The sequence below is a fragment of the Pyrus communis genome, chromosome 4 (assembly GCF_041283825.1).
Source record: "Pyrus communis isolate YQ-2024b chromosome 4, ASM4128382v1, whole genome shotgun sequence".
NCBI classification, from domain to species: domain Eukaryota; kingdom Viridiplantae; phylum Streptophyta; class Magnoliopsida; order Rosales; family Rosaceae; genus Pyrus; species Pyrus communis.
This window is the reverse complement of record NC_142568.1, coordinates 5379749-5396052: the sequence shown is the minus strand read 5'-3', so window position 1 is coordinate 5396052 and position 16304 is coordinate 5379749. Positions and strand designations below refer to the sequence as shown.

General features: G+C 37.1%; 2 protein-coding genes across 3 annotated transcripts; both read left to right on the top strand.

Annotated features, from left to right (window-relative positions):
* The first annotated feature begins 4494 nt into the window (after nt 1–4494).
* LOC137723525 (uncharacterized) lies at nt 4495–5353 on the top strand. 2 transcript variants are annotated; one of them, XM_068462729.2, is made up of 3 exons: nt 4495–4741; nt 4843–4995; nt 5146–5353. In XM_068462729.2, the coding sequence occupies exons 1-2, from the start codon at nt 4736–4738 to the stop codon at nt 4993–4995; spliced, it is 159 nt and encodes a 52-aa protein (XP_068318830.2). In that variant the 5' UTR covers nt 4495–4735; the 3' UTR covers nt 5146–5353. The 2 variants fall into 2 exon arrangements, with proteins under 2 accessions (XP_068318830.2, XP_068318829.2); XM_068462728.2 differs by having other exon boundaries at nt 4498–4741; nt 4843–4991.
* Nucleotides 5354–10883: 5530 nt separating this feature from the next.
* Nucleotides 10884–15945, top strand: LOC137723500 (Oxidoreductase family protein). The gene is made up of 7 exons (XM_068462693.2): nt 10884–11231; nt 11645–11815; nt 12536–12700; nt 12796–12960; nt 13378–13512; nt 15368–15465; nt 15599–15945. Exons 1-7 carry the CDS (start codon nt 11040–11042, stop codon nt 15783–15785), a joined length of 1113 nt encoding a protein of 370 aa, XP_068318794.2. The 5' UTR covers nt 10884–11039; the 3' UTR covers nt 15786–15945.
* Nucleotides 15946–16304: the final 359 nt, after the last annotated feature.

The following is a 16304-nucleotide window of genomic DNA, read 5'->3' as shown; positions in this document are numbered from 1 at the left end:
ACTATGGGGCTCATTATTTTCTTACAATCATTGATGATTATTCTCATTGTACATGAGTTTATTTGATGCTGAATAAGTCTAATACTCAAAATTTGATTAAGTCTTTTTTTTTTTTTTTTTTTTTTTTGCATATGCTGAAACACAATTCCATCCTAAAATCAAAACTATATGCACAAATAATGGGGGCGAGTTTGTTTCTTTGTATGATTTTTTTCGTACTTAGGGGGTGGTTTTTCAAAGATCATGTGTTTACACACCACAACAAAGTGGGGTTGTGGAGCGCAAACATAGACATATCCCTCAAATAGCTCGAGCTTTATAATTTTAATCAAATTTACATCTACGTTTTTAGACGAGTGCATTCTAACTGCGGTTTACCTAATTAATCACATCCCTACACCTCTCTTGTCCGGCCTCACAACCTTATGAAAAATTATTTGGCCATTCACCCTCTTAAACACATCTCCGTACTTTGGTTGTTTGGCTTATGCCATAAACATTAATCCCAAACATAAATTTGATGTTAGAGCTAAAAACTGCAATTTTATTGGGTACCCTTTTGGACGAAAAGCATACAAATTATATGATCTTCAATCCAAAAATATTTTTACGATTCAAGATGTTGTTTTCCACGAGGATGTATTTCCTTACCATGGCTAAAAGGAATTAAATACTCATACAGCAACCACCACACACTTGTGTTTAGTGCATGCATTGAACCTTCATCACCATCCTATAAACCACCTGACACCAATAATGCCCCACAAATAGCCGAGAAACGTCATGCTCCTAATGGTCATCCTTCTGATGATAATCAGCTTTCTACATAGCCACCTAATAAGCAGCATGCTGTTATAATGCAGCCACCTATTGAGCAGCCTACTCCTATCACACAGCCTGCTCTTGCTTCTGCTGTTGTCCCTTTACGGCAATCTGGTCGCCTTATAGCTCCACTTTGCGAAGCTCAACGACTATGTTTGTCATTCTCTTACATCACCTTTTGCCATGCCCTCGTTTGCCACTTTGAGTATCAGGTATCCATTTTCAAAATTTTTATCCTATCAAGGATTGTCGCCACTCTATTTTGCCTTTCTTGCTAGTGCTCTTACCATTTTGGAGCCAACCACTTACACAGAGGCGTGCAACAATCCTAAATGGCGTCAGGCCATGGGTGACGAAATCCAAGCTCTCGAGGCTAACAACACTAGAAATATTCCTACTTTGCCCCATGGTAAGATACTCATTGGTTGTAAATGGGTTTACAAAGTCAAGTACAAATCTAATGGCAGTATTGAGTGTTACAAAGCTCATTTGGTTGGTAAGGGGTACACTCAGCTAGAGGGTATTGATTACCATAATACCTTTCCTTTCACTACCCAATTGGTCACATTCCACTACCTTCTTGCTTTTGTTGCCAACTTTTCTTAGTCCTTACATTAGTTGGATGTTCATAATGCCATTCTTCATGGTGATCTTATGGAGGAAATATACATGGTCTCACCTCTTAACCTTCGTTGTCACGGGGATAATTTGGTATGTCACCTTAATAAATCGCTTTATGGTTTGAAGCAAGCCTACCAACAATGGTTTTTCAAGTTTTCGCAAGCCATTTGGTCCGCTAGTTATGTTCAATCAAAAGTAGATTATTCAATTTTCACTAAATGTGAAGGCAAGTCATTTACTGCACTTCTTATTTACATTGACAACATTTTGATTACAGGAAATGATTCAACTACAATTAATACCTAAAACGTTTTTTAAATATCAAGCTCCGTATCAAAGATCTTGGTAATTTAAAATACTTTTTTGGGCATTAAAGTGGCACGTTCAAAGAAAGAAGTTTTTATTTCACAAAGGAAATACTTGTTGGATATTCTCGATGATGTGGGTCTTCTGGGATCACGACCTAGCACCTTCCCTATGGAGCAAAATCTCAAATTGCTTCTTAATGAGGGCAAAATTCTCAATGATTTTGCTAAATATAGGATATTGATTGGTTGTCTGATTTATCTCAATATTACATGGCCAGATATCACGTACTCGGTCCACTTGTTGAGTAGATTCATGCTAGCACCTCGGAAGCCACACTATGAGGCTGCATTGCGCATTTTGAGGTACTTAAAAGGGACACCTGGACAAGGTATAACGTTTTCTTTAGAAAATAATTTGAAGTTGAAAGCATATTGTGACTTGGATTGGGCGGGTCCCCCAACCACTGGTTATTGTGTTTTCCTTGGAGATTCTCTTGTTTCATGGAAAAGCAAACGTCAAAAGACACTCTCTTTGTACTCTGCCGAAGCAAAATATTGATCCATGGCAGCAACATGTTACAAGTTGGCTTGGCTACAAAATCTATTTCATGATCCATGGCAGCATCATGTTACTAAACATATTGAGATTGATTGTCATTTGGTCCGGGTTAAAATCATGGAAGGAAAAGTCATCACATGTTTTGTTCCATCCATGTCGCAACTTGTTGATATTTTTACCAAAGCTTTGGGGAAGGAACACTTTAATTCTCTATTAAGCAAGTTAGGCGTTTTTAATATTCACTCTCCAACTTGAGGGGGAGTGTTGAAAAAGTCAATGATTCCTTTATGATACTTTCCCTCGTTAACCTTCAATCAATGCTGATAAGGGAGAATATCATGGGTTGATTACTTACTTACTTTGTACCAATTAGCTATGTAGTAGGGATCCTTGTAATTGTATATACCTACATTCTTGTACAATCAAGGTTAATGCATTTGAAGTAAATTTTAAAACTTCCAATAAGTGAAATTTAAGAAGGTGAACTTTGTCGACAGCAAATACCATTCTTTAACCCCTAAAACAGTTCTTAATTTGTGTACGAACAAATAAACATATGGATGATGCTGAACATCTTTCTAAGCATCAATTAGTTTCTATTTTCTTCTTCTAATATTTCTGTTGAGACATCAGAGTGTCGAACATTCATAAGCCAAATAGTCGAGTCCCACCATAGCTCATTGTCCAATATATTAAAGCTCAAATGTGCCAAAATCAACAAATTCTTCTTAGCTACACAACGCAATTGCAATTTCCACATATAAAATTGGTTCATAACCATAACCAATGTAATTCAATTATTCGATTACCAATCACCTAATATCGTCATAGAAACCACTCACTTATTGTCCTACCATGGCCAACAATCTCCTTTATGGTTCGCATTTTGTACACACAGATTCTTTTCTCGCACAACAAACTTGAGATGTATAATTTCCAAACAACTTCCATTGTCCTAGTAATTTCATAATCCGGGTCAGATTCCCTGTGGAAGTACTTGAATCTGGGTTGAGAAAATTTCTCAGGCTGAGGTGCAGATTCAATTATCAAAGAAAGATGGCTTTTATCCATGAACACTCTGCCACATCATATTTTTGGCACAATATTTTATAATAGAGGAAATTGTAGCAATGGTCCCTCAACCCAATTAGAGTAATGGTCCCTTAACTAAAAATCCATGGCCAATAGTCCCTTAACTCCTCAAAATGTGCAGCTATAGTCATTTTCGTCAACTCCGTCATAACTTTCGTCGTGTTGGAAGAACCATTGCTACAATTAGGTTAAAGTTGAAGCACCATCGCTCTAATTGGGTTAAAGTTCAGGGACCGTTGCTCCAATTCGGTTAAAATCGAGGGACCATTTCTCTAATTGGGTTAAAGTTGAGGGGGCATTTCTACAATTTTTTCATTTAGTTTCCACATTTTCCTTTGATTGCGCATGGCACGTAATTCATTTTGATGGAAGTTTTAATGGAGTTGACAAAAAGGACTATAGCTACATGTTTTGATGAGTTAAAGGATCAATGGTCATGAATTTTTAGTTGAATGACCATTGCTCCAATTGGGTTAAAGTTGAGGGACTATTGTTACAATTTTCTCTTTATAATGTTGGCACGAGAACTAACGTTAAATTATGATGTGATAGAGAATATATGGAGAGTCTCACTTTGAGAGTCTCTTTAGTATTTCCCTTGGTTACAATGAAACTTTGTGCCTAGGGGGGTTGGGAGGTTCTAGGGGCGTTGTGAAACTCTTTTGTGTGTTTGAAAGATGTTAAGCGGCAAGACCCTTCATTTTAGAGGTGCTTCTTGGTCAATGCATCTTGAGACTTCGCACTCTCGCATGGTTTTTAGCTTAGTTGATCACAAATATAGTTACTTTTAATTAATACACAACTACAACATTAGTGGATCAAAATGATGAAGAGGGAATTCATTGTGGTAATTTAGTCGTTCAATCTTGATCATTAAATTCTTGAAATATACTAGTTAATAGAACACTCCAAGACATACTAAAAAATCCAAAGTCATAAATGTTCGGAGTTTTCTTATTTTGTTTTTGATAAGATTCTCACTTATAAGAAAAAATGAATGCCATAGTATTAGGTGACCATCAATAAAATCTGTACTTATGACCTCTAAAAATAAAACGTCGATGGTCACGAGATTGTCCATGGAAATAACTAACTTGGGCTGTTATTGGGCCACTTAGCTAAAGGTTTAATCGAAACGCTCCCCAAAACAAAGACGACAACATTGCGACGTCGCGACTTGAGTTAACAACTTTGTGATGAGCCATTGACTCCCGACCCAAGGGCTCAACGCCGACTCTTTTCCTCCCTCCGTCGTCAAACTAAACGATCCTCCGCCGCCTTCTCCGTCACCTCCGGACGGCCTCTCGCTCTCTCAACCTTCAGAGCCCCAACAATGCCTGTAACTCTCTCTCTGTCTCTCTCCATAGTTATGGATCCAGATCTGTATCTATTTGTTTATGAAAATTGTGAATAATGGGGATTTAATCGTCTGCGGTGCAGTTCAGGGGATTGATAGAGGTGGAACCGCCGAGCCCGCTGAGATACTTAATCGGAGCGGCGATCATGATGATTGGAGTAGTCTTACCCGTCGGTTACATGATGTTCCGTAACAAGCGCGTCCCCACTTCCTCTTCGTACTCCAAACAGACGTAGGTGTGCCTTTTTCATATTTTTCGATTTCATCATTCCCACCCCCTTAATTTTCCAAATTTGTAAAATTGCCCCAGTTTCTTAAGTTTTTGCATAGTTCAAGTTAAAGAACTGTTTCTGAATCTGATTTGGGAATATCTGTTGGTATTTCAGGAACAAAGTTTTGATATAGAGAGAGACTATTGAAATTACAAGGATTTCGGATTCGATTTTTCGTGTTGAGAAGTTGAAAAGCTGAGGGGCATTGATGGATCCGTCATTTACAAATGTACATTCATTCAAACTTCAAATCTGTTATATGGGTTATTTGAACTAGATTTTGTACAATGATATATGCATGTGATTCGATTCTGTTTTTGTACCTCTTGATTTCATTATTCCGCTAGAATTGATGCTTGTCAATTATAGTATAGTTGCCCATGTTCGTGATTCCTTTGAATAATTAGCCATTCGTATAAGGTTGTATAGAAAATTTATCGGTTATGTTTTTGTTTTGAGCTGCATAGTTAGATCTGAATTTGTTCCAGTATGTGAAATGCAATTTACAATCGGAAATTTGTTTTCCATGTGTACGATTGTATAAGGCAGGCCATGCTTTTGGAGTTTCTAATTGTATTCTGGTATGTATTATTTTGGAGGTTCTTATTGTATTCCAGTTTGTAGTGCTCAATGTTCAAGTGACTTTTTGTTAAGTAGTGTGATTTATGAGGAACGAGGATAACTGAGGTAAAGTGGGCACACGAGAAAGGGTAGAATTAAGAATGACGATATCTGAGGTAAAAGGAGTGGCCGCAGTTGAAGATAAGATGAGGGAAAATTGGTTAGGATGGTTTGGACAAGTGAACTGAAGACCTGCAGATGCTTCAGTTAGAAGATGTGACTATGAGACGATGGCTCAGGGCGAAATGGGTAGAGGAAGACCTCCTCGACTTTGAAAGAGACTAAGAAAAGACATGGCGTACTTGGAGCTAACAAAGATACACATTTGCTTGTTGATGACCCCGATTAGGAGCTTAGGATGAATTGCAAGTTGAGTTGAGCATAAAGACGGCGAGTGTGGTACTGTGCTTACGCACTACACTTGCTTGTGGTAATGTTCTTTGGTTTCGGTTTAATCCTTTGGTGTACTGATTGAGTATGCTATTTGTACTAGTACCTAGTTGTATCGACTTATTGAGATGAAATTTTCATAGCGGTAGTCGCATCCAGCAATTCTGGTCTAGTTCTCGATTCACTTTCATGTTCTTGGTTTTGGTCCAAGTGGTTGAAGTGTTTATTTGAACAAGTTAGAAATCAGAATGGTCCTTGTGCAAAGCATGCATACTATGGTTGTCGAAATTGTCTATTTTGTTGTGTTTTTATTCATTTTTGCTGTAAGACGTGTGCTTATATGATTTGACAGTTTAATTAGTCTTGGGTAGCAAATTGCAATGTGTTGATATTTCTTTACATGCGACGTTTATGCAGATCTAATTGGTCTGATATAATTTTTCAACTATTACGGTTTATGTAGTTCTAATTTTGGAAATCAGGGTGTTTTAACTGATATAAATTCGAAACCGATAGCGCCAATCACCTCGCACAACGATGAGCAACTAATTCAAGAAATCCCAATTCTTTACATTCTATTTGCATGCTAGCATACAAGGAAAAACAGATTGGAAGGGTTAACTTAATTCCGCCATATTTAAGGTTTCAGACTTTCTTTTTGCTCGATTTATTTTCTCAGTGACCGAACAGGAATGAAATGCTAGAAGTGAAACACTGACCTTTACAACCGCTGCCTCCGCCGTTGGAACCGTGGAGCTTTTTGAGTGGTTTTAAGGAGTTTCTTGAGAAGGGAACTGAGGCAGCGACGCTGGTTGTGGAGGTACCTGAGGTGTGAGGAGTGAGAGAGCATAGGGATTCCATGTTAAACCTTAAATTTCATCTCTGTAAAATTAGATTCAGATAGAGGCCTAAACCTCAGAAGCTCAGAGCTCCAGGGAAGGTAACGGTGGCAGGGGTTTAGGGCTTTGCCTGCGATTCTATAACCGAGATGGATTCCATTTGCACCCAAGGCTCCGTTTGTTACACCCATAGGACAAGACTAATGACTGGTTTGGTATTGTTGTGCTTTGAAAAAATGTTGTTTCTGCTATGCTGTGAGAATAAGCAGCTGTGAAATAAAGCAGCAGAGTGTTTGGTAAACTTTTTTGTAAAAGTGCTTTTGAAAAAAAAAAAAAAAGCAGTATTAGAGTGTTTGGTAAACTTTTATGTAAAACAGATGTGAAAAAAAAGTCGGTTTTTTAAAGTTGGGTTTTGCAGCTTCTTGTGTTTGGCTTTTTTTCATCCAAAACTGTGAAAAAAAGCTGAAACTGAGTGTTTACCAAACACAAAAACAGCTCCCAGCTTTTTTTTATAGCAGCTTTTTTCAAAATCACCTCAGTACCAAACCAGGTCCAAGTGACTCGTTTAGAAGTGCTTTTAACATGGTTGAAAGTGTCTTCGGTGAAAATGTATTTGAAATCAATTCTTAATAAAAATGCAAGTGAGTTCAGGAAAAACACTTTCAAGAGTTTCATGCAAGAAACACATAATTTGTGCTTTTTGTAGAAAACATTTCAAGTGTTTTTGGAATCTAAGAAAATTTTCTCTAAAAGCATTTTCAGTTATTTAAAAATACTTTCAAACAAACCCTAATATGTTCGGTACAGCTAGCACTTGCAAGACTCCGAGAAAGAATTACATGAAACAGGTCACATGGTTTCCGTTGCCCAATAATGCATTATCGTGCGCATACTTTTCTCGACATAACAATGTACTATTGACGTGGCGTCGAATCCGCATTTGAGTTGCTCTCATAGACTTAACGCCTCTTAAGTGTTGTTATCTAATCCCAAACCTTCACTCGGTGTTAGCTGATTATGGTCGCTCCCCTCGTCTTCCCCAAATTCATCTCAACATACTAGCAGTCATCACAGCAACCATTCTACAGTGACCCAAGTCCCAATAATTTTCTATTTACATGTGTATCCCTCGACAGATGATTTGGCCCTTTTGGGGAAAGCAGGTTCTATAGTATCAGTACAACGTTACTATGATGTCTCATATCAATAATAGAATGTTATGTTTGCTGTTTACGTTTGGAAGAAAAACCTCAGTGTTAATGGGTGGTGGAGGCACTTTTGGGAAAAATCACCTTCTTTAGGGAGACTTCAATTATTCTCCCCAGAACACTTGGATTTTCAATTAAACTGACATGTTTATAGTAAAAGCATTTCTAAATTCTAAGAAAGGTGGTTACGAGTAGAAGTCCTTTGTATACAAGCAAATGCCTTATAGTGTTGGTAAATAAAATTTTCTTACAGAACTAAAAGTGATGTTTGTTATTAAAGAAATCGAGGGCGGTATCGCTACATTGACCAACCAGCCTAATTTATATTTATACAAAGAGCGAAAGTAACGTTAAAAATAGACAATAAGTTGGTGATACTACCCAACTAATTTTTAGTCTTGCGAGAAATTTCTTTTAATGCAATAAATCATTTACAACATGGTATTAATATTTCACGTGCTATAATGTGGCGTTATGAATAGGGGTGGAAAAAATTCCCAAAAATCCCGAACCGAACCGAAAAAATCCCAATCCCAAACCAAAAATTTCCCAAACCGAAATTTCCGAAATTTTCGGGATGCTATCCCGAACCGATCCCAAAATTTCGGTATGGGATTCGGGATTGGCTTCTCAATATTTCGGGAATCCCATACCGAACTGAAAATATATAATGTTAATTATTATATATATATTTATACATATATATATATTATTCTTTTATAATTGATGCTAATAGTTTCTAATTCATGCTTTGCAACCTGGAATGCCCTACACCTTGCATATTTTTCATGTTCTGTTTGATATTCATGTGGATTTTATTATTGCTGCTGCCATGGCTGATGATTTCAGAAGACTTGATTCTTTTGTCTCTCAACAGATTGCAAAAAGGGTTTAATTAATTTGAATTTTGACTATGATAAAAACAGTCAGGCATGCCAGTGTTCAATTAAATGGTAGTGTGAATGAAATGAAATTCCTAGTTCATGAATGTGTTCTTGAATTATATATTTGAAGAACAATTCATAATTTCATATTTCAATTTGGGATTCCCGAAAATTTGGTTTGGGATTGGTATTTAAATTCCCGTCCTAAAAAATTTTGGTTTGGAATTCGGGATACTAGTTTTGGTATGGTATCCCATACCGAACCACCCCTAGTTATGAATCCATCTATTTTGTGGTATCAATGTCCACCTCGAAGTTTGTCAATTATTTTGTTAATTGAAGGGTATTTTCGTCCATTTGTAGACTATAGCCTTTGAATTCGTTGTTGACTTATCATATAGGGCCTTAAAGTTGGTATGTGCATTGCACGTGATGAATTTAGCGGAATATTGCAAGTTCGGTAGATATTGGCACAAATTGAAAGTTTATAGGGACTTAAATTGAAAATTTAAGGAGTGAGGTGGAACAAAATCCAAAGTTCATGAAGCGAACCTGTTTTTCTCTTTACTTTCTTATTTCATTTTAATTTTAAAATACATAAAAGTGAAAACCTCTTTGGTATCTTATATCAATTGGGGACTTCTAACGTACATGTATGTTAGTATGGCATCTCTCGTGAGTCGTGCAAATGTCACAACGTCAAAATTAAGTTTTTCTATATACGTTTTTTAATTATTAAATCAGAGATCTCGATAACGGTATAACTTATTTCTGCCTCAAATTAGCAGAAAATCTCTCTACCAATCATTACATTGACCTCCATGAACCCCTCCATCCCCAATTTGTCCAAAAGTCATTCTTCTTGAACCATTAACATTAAGCTTGCATCATCCACTATTAGAAGGCTCCTAAACAAGAAAGATCTGAATTCAAGTTGACTTCACATAAAGCTTTCAATGAAGCCTCCACCCATTCAAAAGCAACCCTTACTATAATAACTTTAGGATCCCATGGCCTAACAAAATTTTGTCAATTTCTCCACCACCAAATATACCAACAAGTAAAGTGGAATAAAATGCACCAATGACTCTGATTGATCACTTTATTATGAACCTTCAGATTGACAAGCAATCAAACTTGAATGTTAAAGTAAAACAAGTTTCTTACATGATAAGGCATACCAAAAAGCTTCCGAATACATTTAGCCTTGTGACAAGTATATTAGACGCAAAATATACAATAAAAAAATTTCATGGCTGCAAAAAATTTTGAATTCAAATCTTTCATCCCTATTCTCTGGATCCAAAGCACTTCTCCTCGTACAGACTTAATAGTAGACGCAAAATAAAATCAATTTGGAGTTTTAATGAAACACTCTTGGTACTGTTCACTTTTAACGTTAAAAACATTTTTACTCTAAAAAGTCATTCATGTACTATTCACTTACAACACATTTTTGTCGTTTTGGTTAAAACTTAAAGTTTTCAAGCTTTTTTCATCAGTTTTCCTTATAATTTTTTGTGAGTAATGTTAAGCAGATCATCTATTTAACTTATAATTTGTAAATCAAAAGAGGATACTTTACTCTTCTCATCTCTCTCCCATGTACCTCCTCTCTTATTTGAACGGTTACGATTAAAAACATCAACATTTTATATTAATTTTTTTATAAAGACAATAAGACGAAAAACAAATGTGAGAGTAGGGGAGGAAAGATGATTATAATAAGAAGGGAGAAAATTCTATTATCTGTAAATCATACAAAATGATGGTTAATAATTGGATCATTAATTAAATATTAATTAATATGTTATTTTCTATTAATGATGTATTTAACAAATTTTGGACGAGAGATTAGGCTAAATCACATAATAAACCCCAATTTATTAAACTGTCTATTTATGAAAGTTAAATCATCTTCATTTACAGGTGAAAAAATAAATTGCAATGCTATTGGACTACAATATTTGCCTGAGTTTTTTTTTTTTTTTTTTTTTTCATTTCATCAGAGTATGTTGTGTTATATCTCCCGGTGAGTGAGACTGAGAGGCTGCAAAGCTCCAAAAATGTCAGTGATGGCTGCTTCGAATACAGTCAAGTATGGGATTGTAGGGGTGGGCATGATGGGCAGAGAGCACCTCATCAATTTGCACCACCTTCGCTCCGAAGGCGTGGCCGTGGTCGCCATAGCCGACCCCCATCTTCCTTCCCAGAAGCTTGCCCTTGACTTGGCACACTCTTTTAATTGGCCCATCAAGGTATATGCTTTATTTCACCTCCACAAACTTTACTGCAATTGAACTCTGTGATGCTTTATTTCTGAAGAGTTTGGAAGTTATGAATCAATGAATAATGGGTTTGGAGCAAGACCAAGTATTTTTTAGTATAAATTATGTTTTAACTTAAGGGTATGCAAGATTTTTTAGTTTAACTATGATGTTTTCCCAGCATATAATTTTTCATCTTACTGCTAATCACGTACAGTTTTAGAATGTTTAAGTTCCGATGGGCAAGGAAATGTGGGTTCGGCCAGTTGGCCGCCACGGCAGTGTGGCCCTTGCACCCAAGCTCGAATCCCCCTCCGGCAATAGTTTAGAACGTCGGATTATGAAAAAAGTTGTGATATATTTGATCAAGTAGTATCTCAGAAAAAAGGTTTGGTGTTTTGAAGGTTTTTTCAGGACACAGGGAGCTATTGGACAGCTTGCTCTGTGATGTGGTGGTTGTGTCAACTCCAAACATGACCCATTATCAAATTTTGATGGATATCATCAACCACCGTAAACCCCATCATGTATTAGTGGAGAAGCCATTGTGTACCACGGTTGCTCACTGCAAAGAGGTCGGTTGATCAGAAGTTTTGTTAATTATGCTTGCATTTCATTATCACTTGATTTCAAATAACGCTTTGAACATGATCATTTTAATGATATTCTTTGATAAATTGAATTGGTTGGAATAAAATATTATGGTATTGTCTTTGTTTCTTTTTGTTTCCGGACTAAATTGTGGTACAGTGAACTTTTGAGTTTGGCTTGGTTAACTAAAGGGTTATAGTGCAGGGAATGAATGTGGTAAAGTTGTACTGAAACACAAATCAGCTGAGAACGTTTGCAGGGATTCCTAGCGTACCACATTCTTGCAGATCTCTAGTTCTGTAGTGGTATAGACATCTCAAGATAATGTATACAGAAATGGATTGCTTTTTGTTTTTTTGTTTTTTTTTTTTTTTTTTTTTGCTGTGAGTTGGTGTCCAACCTGATGCAAACATCCCTTGAAGTATGAACATTGTATCGTTTGTTTTCATTTTAACATTCAGCACAAATGACACTCAGACAGACATATTTGTAAATTTACACAGATGTTACGTTAATGCCTTATCACACAGGTGCACAGAATATGTTACTAAAGTTTTATCTTTATGTGGTCCTTCTACAGCACATTCGTTCATGTTGTATTCGTCAACGTCTTTGGCTTTTTCTTTTTTTTGAAGGGGAAGTTATTTATTTATTTTTCCAAATAAGCGATTGATCTGAATCATATAGTGTATCTGGAATTGTAGGTCGTGAATGCTGCTAGAAAGAGGCAGGATATGCTGGTACAAGTTGGACTGGAGTATAGATACATGCCACCTGTTGCTAAACTGATAGAAATAGTAAAGGGTGGAAGTCTTGGACAGGTCAAAATGGTGGCAATCCGCGAACACCGGTTTCCTTTCTTGGTTAAGGTATGTTCTGCAACTGAAGTTCCATTATATCTTTCTTAAAAAGCTTCATTATTTATGTTGTTGTAGTTGATCTTATTGAATCATGCCTGTAATAGGTCAACAATTGGAACCGGTTCAACATTAACTCTGGGGGGACTTTGGTAGAGAAGTGCTGCCACTTCTTTGATCTGATGAGGCTGTTTGCTGGTGCCAACCCAGTTCGTGTCATGGCTTCTGGGGCCATTGATGTTAACCACAAAGATGAAATATACAATGGAAAGGTAATTTCACTTTGACTGAGATTTGAAATTTGTTGCTGACTTTAAGGCCAAACACAATTTCAACCATTAGTTTCTGTTTTGAGAGTTAGAATCTTTGCAGATTTAAAAAGATGTACAAAGAAAATCAAAGCCAGTATGCTTTTAGTCATCCACAACTCATTCAGTATTGCTAAAAAGTAAAAACTAATGACAAAACTTTTCATATGCAATGGAAATAATAAGGTACTAGTTAGGGTATAGAATTTCAACCCAGTATCATGCTGAAAGACCACTGTCATGCCTGCGCTTGTCAAATTTATATATTCCAAGAAGAGGACTATATGGAAGTTACGAAACAGAAACACTTGCATTCTTCTACACTATGGGTCACTACTCGCGATATTATTCCTTACACACTTTGTCTCTTTTATTGTTTAGGTCCCAGACATAATTGACAACGCATATGTTATTGTTGAATTTGACAATGGTTCTCGCGGGATGCTTGACCTTTGTATGTTTGCTGAAGGAACTAAAAATGAGCAAGAAATATCTGTTGTTGGTGAGATAGGAAAGGTAAATCTCTCTCTCTCTCTCTCTCTCTCTTCCCCCCTCATGACACACAGACATACAAAATATGATCTTTTACTAGATTAAGGTCTTTGCTGCCTCGTTACTTGCAGTGACCATTTTCTTTTACTTGAATTTGAGTTGGGTGGGATATGAATGGGATAACACCAATGTCTTATATCCCACCTGTTGTGTTTTGACGAGCCAAAACACAACAATGTCTACCTTGGTGGGTCAAAACTAAGAAATGACTGTTGCGCCCCAGAATATATTCGAACCTCTTGAAGAAACTCTGGAAAACTTCAAGAAATTTCAACTTCTCCCGTTGTTTTGACCAGAACATACCTGAATATTCTTGAAAACAACCTTACTAAGCATCCAAGAACTCTACTTTGGTGAATAATCCTTCGCCTGAACACACCTTGGGTGGAAGGTGCTCCACATCAATCTTTAGCATAAAAAAGATTTGAGCTGGCTCAAACAATGTTTGAATTCCTCAGCTGTGACGGGCTTGGTTAAGCTATCTGAAGCATTCTTATCGTATGGACCTTCTCTACTTCAATGACTCCAACATTTCACCAATATCGAATTCGATGATATCTCTCTTCTATGTGTTTAGTCCTCCCATGGAAGACTTGATTGCTGACCAAACATATAATACTTTGGCTATCACTCTTCACCATAACCGAACCTTGATTAATCCTGAAGTCCCATGTTAACCCGCCAAGCCAAACAGTTTCTTAAGAAGCTTCTGCCAATGCCATATACTCCGCTTCAGTAGTAGACAACACAGTAACCGATTGTAGCACTGCTCTCCAACTAATCGGACCTCCACCACAAACAAAGACATAGTCAGTGGTGGACCTTCTCTTATCTAAGTCTCCCGCATAATCAGAGCCTGCATTACCCGAGGCACTTGAATTGCCTTGTTATCTTTCAAGCAAAATCCCAAAGTGCCTTAAGATATTAGTGCCTTTCAAATATCTGAATCCTCTTCATTGCAGACCAATGAAGCTTTTCTGGATTCACCATTTACCTTGAAACAACACTAACCGCTTGAGTCAAGTCGGGCCTTGTACACACCACAGCATACACGAGACACCCTGCTGCAGTTGCATATGGAACGCTTTTCATGACTTCCTTCTCCTTGTCACTAGAAGGACAATCCCTGCATTTAACTTAAGATACGATGCCAAGGAAGTAAACATGGGCTTTGCATAATACATGTTAAACTCAACATTTTGCAAAAAGTATATATCTTGTGATAGCCATAACTTTTCTCACTTTCTTGTCCCTCCTTATCTCCATGCATACCAAGGACCCAAGATCCTTCATGTTGATTTCTTTGCACAGTTCTTGTTTTGATTTCACTCGCACGCTTAGAGTCCTCCCAATGTTTGTATTGGTATAGTATAAGAATTAGGGTTACATAGGATCCAACCAGGAGACGAGAAAACCAGCCCAAATAGGACAAAACTAGCCTAAATAGGGCTTTTAAACGAAACAGTAAATGTGGGCTGACCGGTCAGGTAGCTAGGTCCAATTAGTTGCCCTGACTCTTGCACGAAACCAGTAACCTTTTGCCTCATCCTACTGGTCGATGGAACCTGCTGACCGTTCACCGCTGCCAGAGTCCTTTGTTACTGTTCCACTGCTTCTCCTGATCGATTGTTCCACCAATCACTGCTTCCAGATTCCTATCCTGACACTAATTTGCGAACCAATTCACAACTCCACCATTGGCTCTTGGTGGTAGAATCATTAGTTCAATTTCTCGACTTTCTTGTACGCAGCTGTCTTTAGTTCATGCTTGCATGTGGCGTTTTCTTTCATTTTGATTCATCTCACAAATTTTTAACAGGGGGAGGCCTTTGTTCCTGAGAGCATTGTACGTTTTGGTACTCGAGTCGATGGGAGAAATGGTGTCCAGACTTTAAAAGCTGAGAATGATCAAATAAAGTGAGTTTTCTTTTTCCTCCTGGTTTCAACTGTTCATGTTCTGAACCCCCCATTCAGCGCTGTTCAAGTCTGTGGGGAAGTTTTCAGAAATGCGTACCCTTTTAATTTGATTTGAAACCAATTTATGTTTCAGATATGATGGACTGCATCATGGATCTAGCTATTTGGAACACCTGCACTTCTTATCTGCAATTAGGGCCAAAGCTAAAGCTCCAGCTGTAGATTTGCACGATGGATTAGTTTCAGTTGCCATCGGAGTTGCAGCACAACTTTCAATAGAGAAGGGCCGATTTGTGACGATTGAAGAAGTCATGAATTAATGCAATTGTAAAGATTCTGTATAGGTCTTGAACCCTTCATGTTGCTGGTGTGGGTTGGGAAGAAAATGCTGTTAAAATTTCTTCTTCCCTATATGAAGTACGTACAAACTAATGTTTGCTCACCTATTAATAATAAACCCAGCTTTACTGATTTTCTTTATATTTACCAGCAACTCACTTCATCATGCTTATAACTCACCCACTTATCTTTTTTTCCTGAAAACCAATGAAACAAGAAAACGTGTACAAAATAATAATTTTGTATTAATTAAGTGAATAGGGTTGCGATTTCTCGAGTAAACTCTTTACAAGAATTAATTCTCCGATGCGAACTCCAAAAGTATCCGAAAAGACCAAGATTTGATTGTTTGATCTAAGGTCGTAGAAGCTTGATCTTGATCAAACGGATGTCGCAGAACGTTTCTTTGTCTTATATGATGTTTGATTTTGGTAATAAGGAATTAGCTCATATGAGTGTTGCTTGATAATTCTTCACAAGTATGATGAAGAATGTATAAA